The 15,368-nt window shown below is 39.9% G+C and overlaps 1 protein-coding gene across 14 annotated transcripts in view; it reads left to right on the plus strand.

The window, feature by feature from the left end:
• The window catches only part of LOC113497230 (protein turtle), a 57,652-nt gene that overhangs the window by 36,394 nt on the left and 5,890 nt on the right, over positions 1-15,368 (plus strand). For 8 of the 14 annotated variants that reach the window (XR_003400880.1, XM_026876679.1, XM_026876676.1 and 5 more), the window contains 15 exons: positions 454-485; positions 8,698-8,823; positions 8,926-9,068; positions 10,264-10,410; positions 10,548-10,683; positions 10,825-11,066; positions 11,449-11,719; positions 11,900-12,160; positions 12,247-12,317; positions 12,442-12,633; positions 12,976-13,197; positions 13,498-13,606; positions 13,875-13,958; positions 14,621-14,806; positions 15,009-15,236. Coding sequence is in view for 13 of the 14 variants with exons in the window: in XM_026876679.1 (XP_026732480.1) it covers positions 8,751-8,823; positions 8,926-9,068; positions 10,264-10,410; positions 10,548-10,683; positions 10,825-11,066; positions 11,449-11,719; positions 11,900-12,160; positions 12,247-12,317; positions 12,442-12,633; positions 12,976-13,197; positions 13,498-13,606; positions 13,875-13,958; positions 14,621-14,806; positions 15,009-15,236 (2,365 nt within the window). In the remaining variant the exon portion in view is untranslated. The other 6 variants (XM_026876683.1, XM_026876682.1, XM_026876685.1 and 3 more) reach the window with 5 other exon arrangements.

A 15,368-nucleotide genomic window follows, 5' to 3' on the forward strand; every position in this document is an offset into this window, starting at 1 on the left:
TAGTTAACCATAGGTTCGTAGATGAACGAAGGTAGAAATTGTGTTCAATTAAATACATTTCGCCCATTGTTAGGATTGAAGGAATTTAATCGTCCTTTGTTGTAAAACTAGCGAAGTATTGTTAAATTGAAAATAACTCTTCCATGGAATAATTGCGTTAGAAAGGTCAGCTACGCCCTGTATGGCAATAAAATTTATTAATTGTGTTTCATTTTGGCCGTCGGTGTGATTTAAATAGAAAGCACCCATTCTATTATTTTACTTAATTAAATGTTTAGTTTCTCTTAAACCACTTAAATATTATGTACCATTGCAGTGTACAACAATAGTACATGAACTTAGTTTAGTATTCTATGAATAAAATGAGTCTTGAATTAACTTTTAATAAGGAAGGCTAATTAATTTTATAGCTGCAATAAAATAGAGAATCAAAAGTGTATTTCCTTGTTGCAGGGGTCGGTCGCGGTCGGATGCAACGCGAGCTGGTAAGATATCCACTTGGCTTTGTTTCTCCTTTGAAAGCTATTCGCTCGCCTCCACAACTTTGGCCCGCTGCCCTCTGCTAATTATTCTCTCTACGTAAATAAGAGCATAATATTTTTGTTAAACCCTTACTCTTTAATTTTCGTTTTAATTTTATGAGCTTGATTTTGTAGAGTTGGTTTGCTTAACTCCTTAAGTTAACGCTATTGATGAACCCTTCAAACAAAATACTTTATCCTCGTTTCTTTGTAAGGAAGAGATAGGTTTTGGGTTAACCACATTCAAAAGCTAATCTAAGGATATTTAACAGTTTAGTTTTGCATCTGAAACTAGTCCGAAAGGTTCCAAGCAATTACCTATTGTTAGTGGGAGTGCAAATGTAAGGGCTAGAGGGCAATTTGTACACGCCACTCATTTCATTACACAGAGATAAGGGTCTTGTGAATATTTGCGCTCAATTTGGCACATTTATGTTTCGACGTACAATGGCAGAGTGAGCGGCGACCTTGCCGCAAAACTATCTTTATTTAGAAAGAAGAGAAATAAAACTCATCCAACTTAGATGCTCTTTAGAATAACTAGAGGTCGAACACGAAGACTACAAGAGCCTTACGATCATGAATGCAATTAGATTCGGGTATCATAGAGCCAATAACAACTCGACCGAATTCGTAATTGGCCGTAACTGCAGCTCCAGTGTATAATTGGGCGGAATCAAGTTGGCCGCGTGTGGTATCCGTTGACGTCACACTCGAATGCGAAACGCTAACTAGTGGCACTCAACTCGGCTAACATGAACCCGGGCAAGCTCACAATACGGATAGTGTGTCCCCTCAACTCCGGCGAGCTCAAATAATCGCGTTATCGTTGCGATATTCCCGGGAGCCGCCGAGCGAGGAAGGCTGAACAAGTAATCCGCTTTGGTCGCGACAGCCACAACTTTGTCGATCGCTCTTCTGAATTCTGTACTTTAAACTTGCATGCCGCGACAAAAGAGTAATAAGATTCGTTTACGGGTAACTTTCTTAAACCTTTAAATCTAAAGTTAGATTTCAGTTGATGTACTAATACTTTGAAGAATGTCATCATTTATAGTGATGTACTTTTAAGAATGAGAATAGGATTAACGTTGGATGTACTGAGATACCTAAATGTTGTATATTCGCTTATCAATAACTAAAGTATTGATCCCGACTGCCTCGATATTATACAAAAATACATTCTGCACGATAGCACGGAATGGTTGAACTACGATCATAAGTTAAATGTTAACTATAGATTAACTTCAGTCGGTATAATGGTCTCGTGCCGTATGATAGAAGCGGACAGGCCTTGCGCCGAGGACACTGCACAGACTTTCTTGGTGCATTATTTAACTGCATTCTGCATTTCAGTATCCAATATAAACTTTGTGACTTAAGTGTGTTCGAAAATGTATAAAGTTGCAAGTCTATTGCGGCATTTTAAACATCATAGCGTTTTTTGATTTGAAACTTAATAAGTACTTCTAAATAAATATTTCGTTTTACTTTAATACTTTAACCTCCTTTATCCAGTCTGTTTCATATAAGTACACTGCTGTCTTCGAACAACTACCCGATATTACATAAATCGGGGTCTATTTATTACAGTTAGGGCCTTTAACAGAAATTGTGATATGAAATATAAAAGGCTTCGTGTAGTATTTTTCGGTGAGAAAGTCATTTTACTGGCGTCCCTTCCTGTGGCCACCCGACCGGTTCCCGTCTTCCATCACTCATTCCGGTCACGGAGTAGCTGCCGACGTACGTATCTACACTATCTACATGTTTATACACGATAGAGACCCGCTTACAAACTGGAGCAATCTTTACTACGCTTGCTTCCAAAATAATCATGAAATCAGTCAAACAATTCATGATTACCTATTGGCAGTTTGGCAATACTTATCTTGAAGTCGAGAAAAATATGGAAAAATAGAAATCTTTTAGGTATATAAATGCACAAATATGGTTTGTGAACGTACATTTAAGTAAGTTTTCATTTCAAAATAAAACGCTTTTTTTATGGAAGAACTCGGAAATAGCATTTTAAGCGGTAACGTGTCGTCCAAACATATAATATTCCTGTATGCATGCTATAGGCTTTTTACTGGCTGGCAACAGTCCACAGCCTTCGGGAGCAGCGATGACACCTCGCTCGACATATTTCCTTAGACTTGGAGCGCAAAGCGTCGCATCTAGAACTAAGACATATAAAGAAAGTAGAACTGAAGTGCTACTGAAATCAGTGTTGCCAATTTACTTATTCGTTGCCTGATATCGCGCTTTATCACCTACAAAATATAATTTATGTTAGGTTTTGAAAGGCCAAGACGAGGGCGGTAAGAAAGATGTTTATTTTTAAATGTTTTTTTTTTATTTTGCTATAAAATGAAACTAAAATCGGTCATTAAATAAGTGAAGGCTTGATGGACATATGCTAAATATGCTAATACGCATACACACGCCTGCTTTTAACAGTTTCATAAATACTGGAAGCATGAAATCTAATGAAATCAAAATCATCGTTAACACGACAAGATGAAAAAGTATCTGTGTGTCAATTCTCCTACTTTTCCATGTTCCATGTAGCGTCCTGCCGCGTCGACACATACTCGTCCATACACAATGCTGTATACATATATATGCTATAGGCAGACCTACAATTATAAGTTTGTGAGCACATTGTAGTGCACGCTGTGATGTTTGTCGGGCGGATTTGATTACATTTATGATTTGATGGTAGTCTGGTCGCTGTTACGTCGAATTGTGCAAACTCTGTTTGTGGTGCTTTAATTTGATACAACATTATTTTATGTGAACTTCCAGTGTAGAACTGTAACAGAGTTGATAAAATTTAACAACCGAACTAGATGTTGCGATTTGATATAAAACCAGAAAATACGTTTTTGGTTATTCGCTTCATTATTATTTTATTTTAAATGATGCTATGTTAGGTATTCAAAATTGTACTTTTACATAAAAATCGCAATTAACAATACTTTATCTAGAATTCACTGACAACACATTACAATCATGTGATAGTCAGGGTTTAATCGCGACGAAATGTATTCTTTACACGTACAGCGAAAATATTTTTCGAAACACGGCCCCCTAGGGGGAGAACAAGAAATGTATTTCCACAAAGTCAGCTCTGGAGGTTGTATTAAGTTAAAAAAATAAATACAGCACCAAGTTTAATCCCCTGCTGTATTAAACAAGTTACATTTTACTGCTTTGCTTTTATCTAGCTACGGCGAGCTTTATGTAGAGAAACGATACTTTATTTAGTAACACGAACATTGCTTTATGTACATAGTTATGACGTAAATTTACTTTAATAATATATTAAATCTAGCAAAATCGATCAGAAAAAGATAAGAAAACTAAAATCGAAGTTTGTAACTAAGATTTCATGTATCTTCATCACTATATATCAAAATACTTAGACAAATGCAATGAGATTGATATTATAATTTTCCACATGAAATTATCTTAATATTAAATCGTAGTTTATCAATATTCTCTCTACGAACGAGATTGAAACGTTTTCATTTCCATGCTTATATTATTGTAACATCGTAGAGCTCGCGTAGACCGCGTAGCAATGCGTAGAGTTGTCACTTCATCCCTATTCCAAGACGTAGCACACTCTTATTATTTTCCTTGAAGTTTCTATATATAAAGCTACAGATATTTCCGTAAATAGCGACCAAATGATTTGTGCCTAATACAGATTGTATTACGTTAACTAAGTATTCATTTTACGACTACGTATTTTTTGTCTAATAATATCAACATTATCGTTGAATAATCTCATTAGACCTTCATACAATCTTTTCATGTCACAAAATCTTTTCATTTGCTTGATCCAATTATTGAAGCTGTATAATTATTTCTACGTACGTCATGAAACGTTTCTAATTGTATCATACGCTTTGTTTTGTAAAACAAAAATACTTGAGGGTTTTAGATATTTGCAAATGAACAAGAGCAAATCTGGCTATTGTTAAATTTTTACGCTTAGTCATTGAACTGGCAGAGTATTAAGGGTAATCAGTGCCCGTATAAACTGTGGAAGGGATTTGCTGTGATCAGTGACAGCGCATTAAGGCGCATATTGGCAATATAGGCGCATTTGAGCGTCAGCCGGCTCAATACCGCCGCGTCGCGACGCCCCTCACTCATAAACCTGTCGTTCAATGCTCCATTATGATTCCTCCAGGCAACTACAAACTCCGTGCTGTGCACAATCGTTTCGATTCTTTGCAATATGCTCATCTCCGAGTTATTTCTTCGTGATTGTTGCTTTTTCCGACCGAATAATACTCTTATTTTGGATCATGGATTGTTGAACAAATGTTAAATTTATCTATTAAACAAAAATTTTTAAGAACATGAACAGTCTTAGATTACTTGAAGATATCGTTGAAAAAAGTGTTACTAGGAAAATCACTATGGGTAAGTATAGTTTTTTTATCGAATATGAAATGTCGAGACTGTCGGGAGTCTCGGGTTGTGAGTCGGGAGTATCGACATGCAGTGTGGAGCCGCGCGGAGGTCACGCCGAGCAGGCCCCGGCGGCGGCGGCGACGGCGAGCACGTGAGCTGCTCACCGGGGACCATTCATGTGCGAGGGCGGCGGCTTGCGCGCGCAGCGATCAATACGCGCTGGGCGCGGGCGGGCAGTGCCCGGCCCGCCGCGCGACGCCTCGCACGCGTACCGCCGCCGCCGCGCCGCGAGCCCATGACCGCCCTCCACAGATGACGGAGCCCGCCCGCACCCTACGAGAGCGCCGCACCGTGTCCGCACTCAGCACGAGCACACTCACCACGCGATCCCGCGCTCGCTCGTACGCCACCACGATAAGGTACGAAAATCGATAAGCGAAGAGTGCCGCAGCATCCGCTGACCGCTCCGAGCGCCGCTGCCGTCTGCCGCCCTGCTGCGCGCGGGCTCGCCTGGACTCTGCTGTCAGCCCGCCACCAGCCCACTACCAGCTCGCTGCCACGTTGTTGCAATTCAAGATATTCATTTCAACAATATTTATTAAGACAACCAGTGATTTATTCATCTAAAACTTTACGTTTCGTGTTGAAAGAAAAATATTTAAAATTTTAACTTCTGTGTTAAAAATAAAAATTTCATAGGCGGTCAAAACGTAACATATCTTACTTGTTATTTTAAATTATAGGTGTGTAACTGTTCACTAACCTTTTTTGGTATATTATAGAAATCGTAGCCAATTATGTCTTTATGGATAAAATAAAGGAACCCTTTTTAGTCATTGAAACCGCAACTTCACGTGTTAATGCTAAGTAAATTTCTGTACATAGAATATATTTAATATTTCCAACGTATAATTTTGGGCGTACTAAATGGAACAGTTTTGGTGTATTTTTTGAACACATTTTATATACGAGTTAAATGTGAAACGTGATTTTCAGTTCAATAAGGTACCAACAGCTTTGAAATTACATTTGAAATTATTTCTCTAGTGTCGCCCATAGGCTAAATAGTTTTATGGGCTTGAGTTATTCGTAATTTATGATCTAGACTTGCGTGTTCACTCTGCTAATGTATAAAGCCGTAATTGCCACGTGCGCATAACACATGGCTATCACAATTTAATTTATTATAGAAACTTTGAATAACTTGCTCTATGTACTCTTAAGCGGTGACTGAGAAAACACTTGATTTTATGTAACGTCATTTGGTACAGTGACGATTTCGTGAACATTTTCTAAGACAAATCAATCAATTTGTATTGAAACTCATTTATCTGAATGGGTACTATAAAAACCCCATTCGATTGAATCGTTCGCGTATAAACCTCAAAAATCGTCAATTGAAAAAATGGCTACAGAAGCTTTACGAAATGGCCACTTTATAAAACGTAGTTGTACTCAAAGGGGATAACCATTTCCTTCGGTATTATGTTGATTTATTTTGCAGTTTATCATTACCTTAAACCCATTTCAGTTCTCTACTTTATATCTAAGTAATGGTTTCAGTAAACATACAAGTAAAAAGCAACTCGATGGATGAATAATGTGTCACGATTGACGTGAATTAATATTGAATTCCTATCACACCGCTCTATCATTAAACTACACAATGTAAATAATATTCAAAACATCATTTAATGGGCTTAAACGAGGGAAAATAATTATATAGTGCACATAATAATGGTGTGTTTAGGTAAACGTCGACTGAACGTGGCTCGCGGTACGGAGGGCTGGCATGGAGGTCGATTATATTTCGTGTTGCAGTCCAATTACTCGCTACGGGAAATAGTCCAAGGACGAGAGATTCAAAGGCCACCCACCTCTCATATACCGTCTAGCATAACGTCTTTATTTATACATAGGCACATATACAATATATACGCGTATTTAACGTACGTCGAAATCAGTAATGTTTTTTTTTTATTTTTATTTTTTTTTATTATATTTCATAATTTATGCATGAAATTAGTATATCTACGCGGAGTTCTTAGATCAGTAGGTTAATATCAGCCTCTGAAGTAAGTAACATATTCTTCGAAATAATATCGAATAATCAAATACAATTTCGATTCAACGGTATAATTCTAGTCACATGTAATTATGTGTCATTATTTTCCAGTTACAGACTGAAGCTCAAATAGAAGGAGGTTTAGTCGTAACCATAAAGTTCTGCACAGTTTGTCATTCATCAGCCTTTTAAAAGTTTATATTTAAATATTTACACGCGTTTCAGCTTAAGGAGTAACAAACTGTTTTTTTTTTTTTTAAGTTTCAGTAAGTATTTTAGAGTGGTCTTTCGTGGTTTACGGCAAAAATATCGAAGAAATATTAATATTGTCTCGGCAGGGACATCGTATCGGCAGAGAACTTAAGGGATAATCACGGGGTTATCGATAAATTGTGTTTTTTCTTATGCTACAATATTTTCGACTTGGCGTTGATTTCCGAGTCACTCTAAGTCAAGCTTAGCCGTTGACAATACGTAACTTTCATCCGAGCTTGCAAATTCTCGGTGTGTAGCTTAAACCCCGAAATCCTTCAGTAATTGACACATTTTGTGAGGAATTAGTCGTTGGCACACGATGTTAACATAATAATAATTTTCTGAGCTTTTTATTCTCTACACTTGACTGTTTCTCGTGGAAAAATTAATGGCAGTCACAGAAATATTTTTTTGTACAGTTAATACAGTTTACATTCAAGTCGATTTTTTCTTATATATTTCCGAAATTAATTATTAAGTAGAATTGGGAATAGTAAAGCCAGCACAAAATAAAGGAAATATGTTCGGCGTTCGCTCATCGACATCAAAATGCACTTTATAAATCTAGGCCACTAGCAGATGGCCGGTAATAACCGATCATAATCAGCCTGAAATTGTCTCTAAATTAATTTGCTACGTGACGTATAATCCTACAGTAAATTCGGAGTTATTAGCCCCTGTCCACCAGTAATTCCAAAGACAATGATTTAATAAACAAGACTAATCAAGTCAAATACAAGTTTTATTTCTCGAAAACTCTTATTTTCTATGTAAAGTATATTTAGAAACTTGTAGCTATTTACGATTGTCCACCTCAACACGGATTTTAAAGTCTAAAAAGTGTAACGGTAAGCCAAAAACAATGAATGTTTGAATTCGGTAGTCAACTTTATTAGAGCAAGTCCTTGTTTTAGTTATTTAATGAGAGCATTTGCTTTTGGAGAGAATCCCCAGCTTAAGCAGTGCGACCTCTATCCCCCGCGGTTTAGAATAAATCTTTACATTATACATTATGCTCAATTTACTGAATCAGCCGGTGCGGCGCAGCTTCTGCTCAATTTGGCAGGGTGTCCGCCGCCTTATGTGAATCGATGATATGCTAATTTATATCATTGATGGCCCCTACTTTGAATTACATAATGGGGAAGCATTTAATCTAATGTTATCTTCTGAAGCGTTTTTTGGAATCTTTGATGTAAGCTGATTTTGAGGTTTCACTGTTATTGATTAGCACTTCCTATGGTACAATTCCAAGTTTTAAAGATAAAAATATATATCAGTGGTAAATAAGTCCATACAAACTTAGTCCAATTTCTTCTCAGAGCAAAAACGAAAATCAATGCAAACTTCACATGTTATATAAAATAATATTAAATTTTGTCGTCAGATAAATTAATTATTGGTAATAATGATTGACCGCAGGTGATGCATCAACGATGAGTCGCCGCGCGCGGCCGTGACATGGGAGCGCAGGCATGGGCTGGCGCGCCGTGCAACCGCCGCACATCGCCGCCGGCTTGCTGCTACTGCTGCTAGTTAACCTGCCAGGTACGACCCATGAAGCTGGTTCAATTAACTCAGAACAAATATACCCCAAGTTCAAGTATGCTCTAGTGGTGCAGATGCTAAGTTACTATTGTTTGTGTTTAGTAACCTGCCACCAAGACCACCAAGATGCCGTGCACATCACGGCCATCCTCGGGGAGAGCGTTGTCTTCAACTGTCAGGTGGACTTTCCGGAAGACATCCCGGTGCCGTACGTGTTGCAGTGGGAGAAGAAGGTAGGCGAAACGGTACGACGGTCCACACTCCACTCTTACAATACAACGCTGCTCATCTACCGTGTGTGTGTTTCTGTTCAGTAAAGGTCGGCTCGTCCGCGCGACGCGCCCCGCAGAATGTAAAGTATATCTCGTGCTGTGTCGGCTCCGACACGCGTATTGTCCCGTGCTAGTGGTAAAGCGCGGGCGCCGCGGGCCGGGGGCGCCGCCCCAGCGCCCTCGCCCCGCGCGCGCCCTCCGCACGCCTTTTGTGTATCTCTGCCTCTTCTGCGTATTGCCTCGTGTACCTACCGCGCTCGTCACACGACCGGTCCGACTGTCCACAGTGATAAAGGCCTTCAAAGCGAGTCCGAGAGAGCAGCAGACCCCCGTTAGATACCGAACATACACATACACTGCCACTTTACATGTACAATAAGATTTTTCCTCCTATTATTTTGTTTGGGCGCACCCTTGTTATTCTGAGATAGTATCGGGAGCACTATCGCTTACACGGCTGACACGGGGCACGCGCACTCTCCGCGCACTGGCGGCGGTTCTGTCTGTTTCTCTCTTCCTGTGGCTGTGGGCTTCACCCACGCTCTGTCGGCAATAGTAGATTCATGTACAAGTACTTGACATATTTTATATCGTTATTCAGTAATACTTGGTACTAAAGAGACTGCACACTTTACTGCATGCCGTAGTTACGCTTTAAGTTTCCCTGTTTTTACTTACGCATGTAAAATGTACAAATAAATATGTTAATAACGCCTTATTTACTGCCGATATTTGGTCATTGAAGAGTATGGTGGGTTGTCTTAAATGGAACTACAACTTGACTACTATATGATCTACTTTAATTCAAGCATCTATTTGTAAGTCCATTATTGTTTTGTTATCATCGCATGTAATTATAGATTTATTTTTGTCTGTAGATAGTTTTTATCTTGTAACTACAAACACTAAAATGACTTTCGCGTGCAATTGTAAGTGGTCCAGTTGCACGTTATGTTACAAGATTAAGCATTGGATGCCGTCCGTGTCTGTGAAACTCATCGCATCGTCTTAAAGCTTTAGACAGATTTGGAAAATGTTTGTAGCGCCTCAGCCGTACGCGGCGAAAAGTATTTAGAACATAAGTATTTAGATGTATGTAACATAAGTGGCAGGCGTGAAAGTTCGCACCAGATTAAGGACGGGAGTTAACATGACTATCTGTGTGTAGGGACAGGACATCCCGATCTACATCTGGTACGAGAGCTACCCGACGCACAGCGGCGAAGGTTACGAAGGCAGGGTGTCACGAGTGGCACCCGACTCGCCCTACGGCGCAGCCAGCCTCAACCTCACTAACATCCGCGAGTCAGATCAGGTAATATTATGTAATCCATTTTATCATTTAACCATTAGAAACATTTTGTAACCCTCAGTGATATTGCAGCTGCTTTCAGCTTTTTGTGACATGTTGTAAAGTAATTTTGTGTTGTTACTTGTTCAATGTTCCATCAGGGTTGGTACGAGTGTAAGGTGGTGTTCCTCAACCGATCACCGAACCAGCACAAAAATGGCACATGGTTCCACTTGGACGTGCACGCGCCACCACGCTTCTCCATCACACCGGAAGACATTATTTACGTTAATTTAGGTAAGCTCTTCAGACTTCAAGAGTAAATTAACCCAGATCTCAAATTTCTTAAAATGTTTGACTAAAGTTCATTTGATTTCTAACATAATTGTAAGAAATTTAGTCCATATTATGATTTAATAGACGCCTCCACCTTTTTAGGAGATGCCATCATCCTCAACTGCCAGGCGGAAGGTACGCCCACCCCGGAGATCCTGTGGTACAAGGATGCGAACCCCGTGGAGCCATCCGGCACCGTCGGTATCTTCAACGATGGCACTGAGCTCCGGATTAGCAACATCAGACACGAAGACATCGGGGACTACACGTGCATCGCGCGCAACGGCGAGGGACAGGTGTCGCACACGGCGCGCGTCATCATCGCAGGTGGAGCCGTCATTACTGTAAGTATCACATTCCTTCTTGACAATAATATTACTCATACTAGCTAAGTCATAAAGTCTGTGTAGAACCAGCTACTACTAGCCTACGATGGGCACATAAGTATTTCCAGATAAGACTGGTTTGAGATTTGGTAACGACTTTATATAGCTTTCAATGTAGCTGCCAGTGCATGCTTAATACCTATGAGTAAGTTTCTGAAAATAGTTTCGACCATAAATCAAACGGAAATAATATCATAATCATTATCATAAGAAATGGGAATTAAGATTTTATGAACGCTCCTTTTGAATTATGACCTTCTTTTAGTGACAATTGAAAGGTACTCAAAAACTTGGCACGCACCTAATAGCACCTTACACCTATACAAATAATTAATTACAGATGCCGCCAACAAATCAAACTAAGTTAGAAGGAGAGAAAGTCCAATTTTCATGTGAAGCAAAGGCCTTGCCCGGCAACGTGACAGTGAAATGGTTCCGAGAGGGGGCGCCGGTGGCCGAAGTGGCAGCCTTAGAGACGCGGGTGACGATCCGACGTGATGGAGCCCTGGTCATCAACCCTGTAGCTGCTGATGACTCGGGCCAGTATCTGTGTGAAGTATCGAATGGAATTGGAGATCCACAAAGTGCTTCCGCCTATTTGAATGTTGAATGTGAGTGTTATTTTGTAATCAAAAATTTAAACACAAAACATAAATAAGCATGCAAGCAAATCTTTTTTTGAAAAAACTATTCTCTTAAAATTTATAGAGTCACAAACAGGAATGGAATTATCTATTGCAATTCGTGACACACTGAAATAAAAAAAAAATCGAACGACATTTATTTTCCAGACCCAGCTAAAGTAACGTTTACACCAACCGTACAATACCTCCCTTTCCGGCTCGCGGGCGTAGTGCAGTGTTACATAAAAGCAAACCCGCCTCTTCAGTACGTGACGTGGACGAAGGACAAGAGGCTGCTAGAGCCGTACCAGACGAAGGACATTGTGATCATGAACAACGGCTCGCTGCTATTCACGAGAGTTAATCAGAACCATCAGGGTCGATATACTTGTACGCCTTATAACGCTCAAGGAACTCAAGGATCTTCAGGTACTATCCAGTAATACACCAAAAAGCAGATTGTAATGATGACGACTATTTTTATATCTCGTACTTATTGCCTTCAACATTTTCAGGCCCAATGGAAGTGTTAGTTCGTAAACCACCAGTGTTCACCGTAGAACCGGAACCTCTGTACCAAAGAAAGGTGAATATGATTGACGTAACCTTAACTAGCAAGAAGAAAACATGAAAATATACTCCGACCTCATTTTTACGCCACTGACATTTTCTAGTTATCAAATACTAAAAGTGATGTAATGTTTCTACAGGTGGGAGAGTCAGTGGAGATGCACTGCGAGGCGCAGGAGGCGGAAGGCACGCAGAGGCCGAGCGTGACGTGGCGGCGGCGGGACGGGCTGCCGCTGCAGAAGAACAGGGTGCGCGCGCTGGGCGGGAACATCACCATCGACACGCTGCGAAGACAGGACTTCGGGATCTATCAGTGCGTCGCTTCTAACGAGGTGAATACTAGAACTTCATACAGTTTCTTACTCATACCCGCAGACAACGTAGCCGTGGACCGGCAATCTAACCAGAATAGCTTTGTGGAACTCTTCTCAAGTCCTAAATAATGATGAAAAATACAATCTTAGTTTTGTATCACAAATTCCGCCGCACACACCACAGTGTGCTATATTCGGATGGAGGATAATATTTTTTTTTAGTTTGTGGTACCTATTTTTTAACTACTTGAAGCCGTAATTAATTCAAAAAATTACCCAGTCCCAGTTCTAATTTTTGTTTATGAGTTTATCACTTGTGCCCCTCGGATTCATCATGGTTCCCTCATCTTTTTCATTCAGGTGGCAACGATAGTAGCAGACACGCAGCTGGTGATCGAAGGGACGCAACCTCACGCCCCGTACAACGTATCGGGAACAGCGACAGAGTTCCAGGTGACGCTGCGCTGGCAGCCGGGGTACGCGGGCGGGCCCGACTACAAGCAGGACTACACCATCTGGTATCGGGAGGCCGGCTTCTCCGAGTGGACTAAGGTCCCCGTCACGCCCTCTGGTGCTACCTTTGTAAGTCTTTCAATTTCCCTAATGCAAAATGAGTAGAAGATTTCGTATAAGTAGAAAAAATCATAAATTAAATAAAACAATAATTTTCAGAAAAAATGAATGAAAAATTGATTACTTATATTTTTGTGTTTATTATGTACGAGTAGGTATATAGTAATAGAACAAGCTACTTAACGGATGGTAGATATCGTCTTTCGATGAACAAAGTATTCAAGGATTTATTTTACCAGCTTACTGTCTTGGAAGCATGTAAAGTACATGAAACTATTATAACAACATATTGTACATCTCAATCTCCAGGTCACAATAAACCGGTTGCAGCCAGGAACCACGTACGAGTTTCAAGTGAACAGCAAGAATACTATAGGAGAAGGAATGATGAGTAAAGCTATTACTATAAGAACCCTTGGTAAGTCAAACAATCATAAATAACTATGTGGTGGTCATAAATGTTAACATGTGTGATCTAATAACAAATATATATGTAACGGATAATTGAGTTATATTAACAACTTTATATTGTGAGCATTGATATGGGTTCTGGAAACGCTTGATTTTGTGTCGACAGGGTTCTGTACAATTCAAATAGAGTTTGAACACTTTGAACTCAAAGTTTTAGGATACGTGGATTAGTTGGTGTTCGAGGTGGGTTGATTAACTTCAGATTGCTTTTTTAGATGTAGGCGCCAAACCGAAGGCGGCACCCACCCCGGCGGGGCCTGTAGACGAAAAGATATTCCAAAACGCACCTGAAGGCTCTGGTATAAACCACAAATGTTGCACATCACCCTCATACCCATACACCTCACTCATAATAACCCCGAATACTCAAAAAAGCATAATATTAAGACTATCGGTCATATGCTAAGACATTTTTATGTCTACTTGTCTGAACATTCCATTTAAGTGATGCCTTTGAGTGTCATACTGTCTTCGACATGACACTTAAAGACTTTTCACTCGTATATTGGTTTTTTGAAGTGATGATTGAGTACTCGGACAATTAATTTTCTAGTAGTTAGTTCACTGATTCATCGTTCATAGTAGATAGTTTAGTGATTTAGTGAATATAGTTTATAGCAGATATCACTTCTAGTATATATTAGTCTAGATAGTGCATGGGTTGTTTTAGAATTAGATGCTTTTGATGTCAAAGTAGAGCCATTAAGTTTTTTTTTGCTGTTAATGTTGTTTATTTATTTTAAGTGATATTTTATGTTAATTACGAACTACGCTACGCTTGTTGCACCTCGATTAAATCATCATTCTCACTAGAATAATTTTTATCTGCAGTCCGAATCATTAGAAACAATTGCAAGTAATGACTCCTGTACTAACAATCTTTACACGCATTATTTGATTCATATTTATCATAATACTGATACTCATAGGCTGTATTAGTAATGTTTCACGATTCTCAAAGGTCCGAAGTCGGGTCCCCCGCGGAACCTGACCGTGACGGAGGTGCACAATGGGTTCCTGATCACGTGGCAGGCACCACTGGAGCGCGCCCACTTAGTGCAGTACTACACCATCAAGTACAGAACTGATGCGCAATGGAAAACGCTCAACCGAGGACAGATACGGCCGGAGGAGACGAGCTACCTAGGTAAACAGGCTTCTTTTTTATTTAGCTACCTTCTTCGTAGTATCTGCATAAATTATATTTTTCTAATAGCGTAAATTAAGAAACTTCGTACTTTTTAGCATTCTGTTTATAAGGTGAACATTCTAGTTGAAATTTAACTGTAGCATATAGCTTCTTCATCATAAAAGTTCATTGTAACTGATTTAAAAATTAAATATTTCAGTTAAAAATCTAGTTGGTGGACGTACGTACTACTTCAGAGTGTTGGCCAATTCGCAAACTAGCTACGAGAGTTCTGAAGAGGTGAAGTTCCCTGTGCCGGCGCGGGTCAAGCACAAAGCGATCACGGCGGGCGTGGTGGGCGGCATATTGTTTTTCATAGTCGCCATCATTCTGTCCGTGTGCGCCGTGAAGATCTGCAACAAGCGTAAACGTCGTAAGCAGGAAAAAGGTGAGGACGATGTGATAAGCGGCCGCTAGTCCGCTACCGGCGCTGGTGCCAGACAACCCGCGAAGCGTGCTCTCGATATGCGCTAGCTTATTATGGGACTCACGAGGACAGTAATGCATAACATAATCGGTT

The sequence above is a fragment of the Trichoplusia ni genome, chromosome 9, assembly GCF_003590095.1.
Source record: "Trichoplusia ni isolate ovarian cell line Hi5 chromosome 9, tn1, whole genome shotgun sequence".
NCBI lineage: Eukaryota > Metazoa > Arthropoda > Insecta > Lepidoptera > Noctuidae > Trichoplusia > Trichoplusia ni.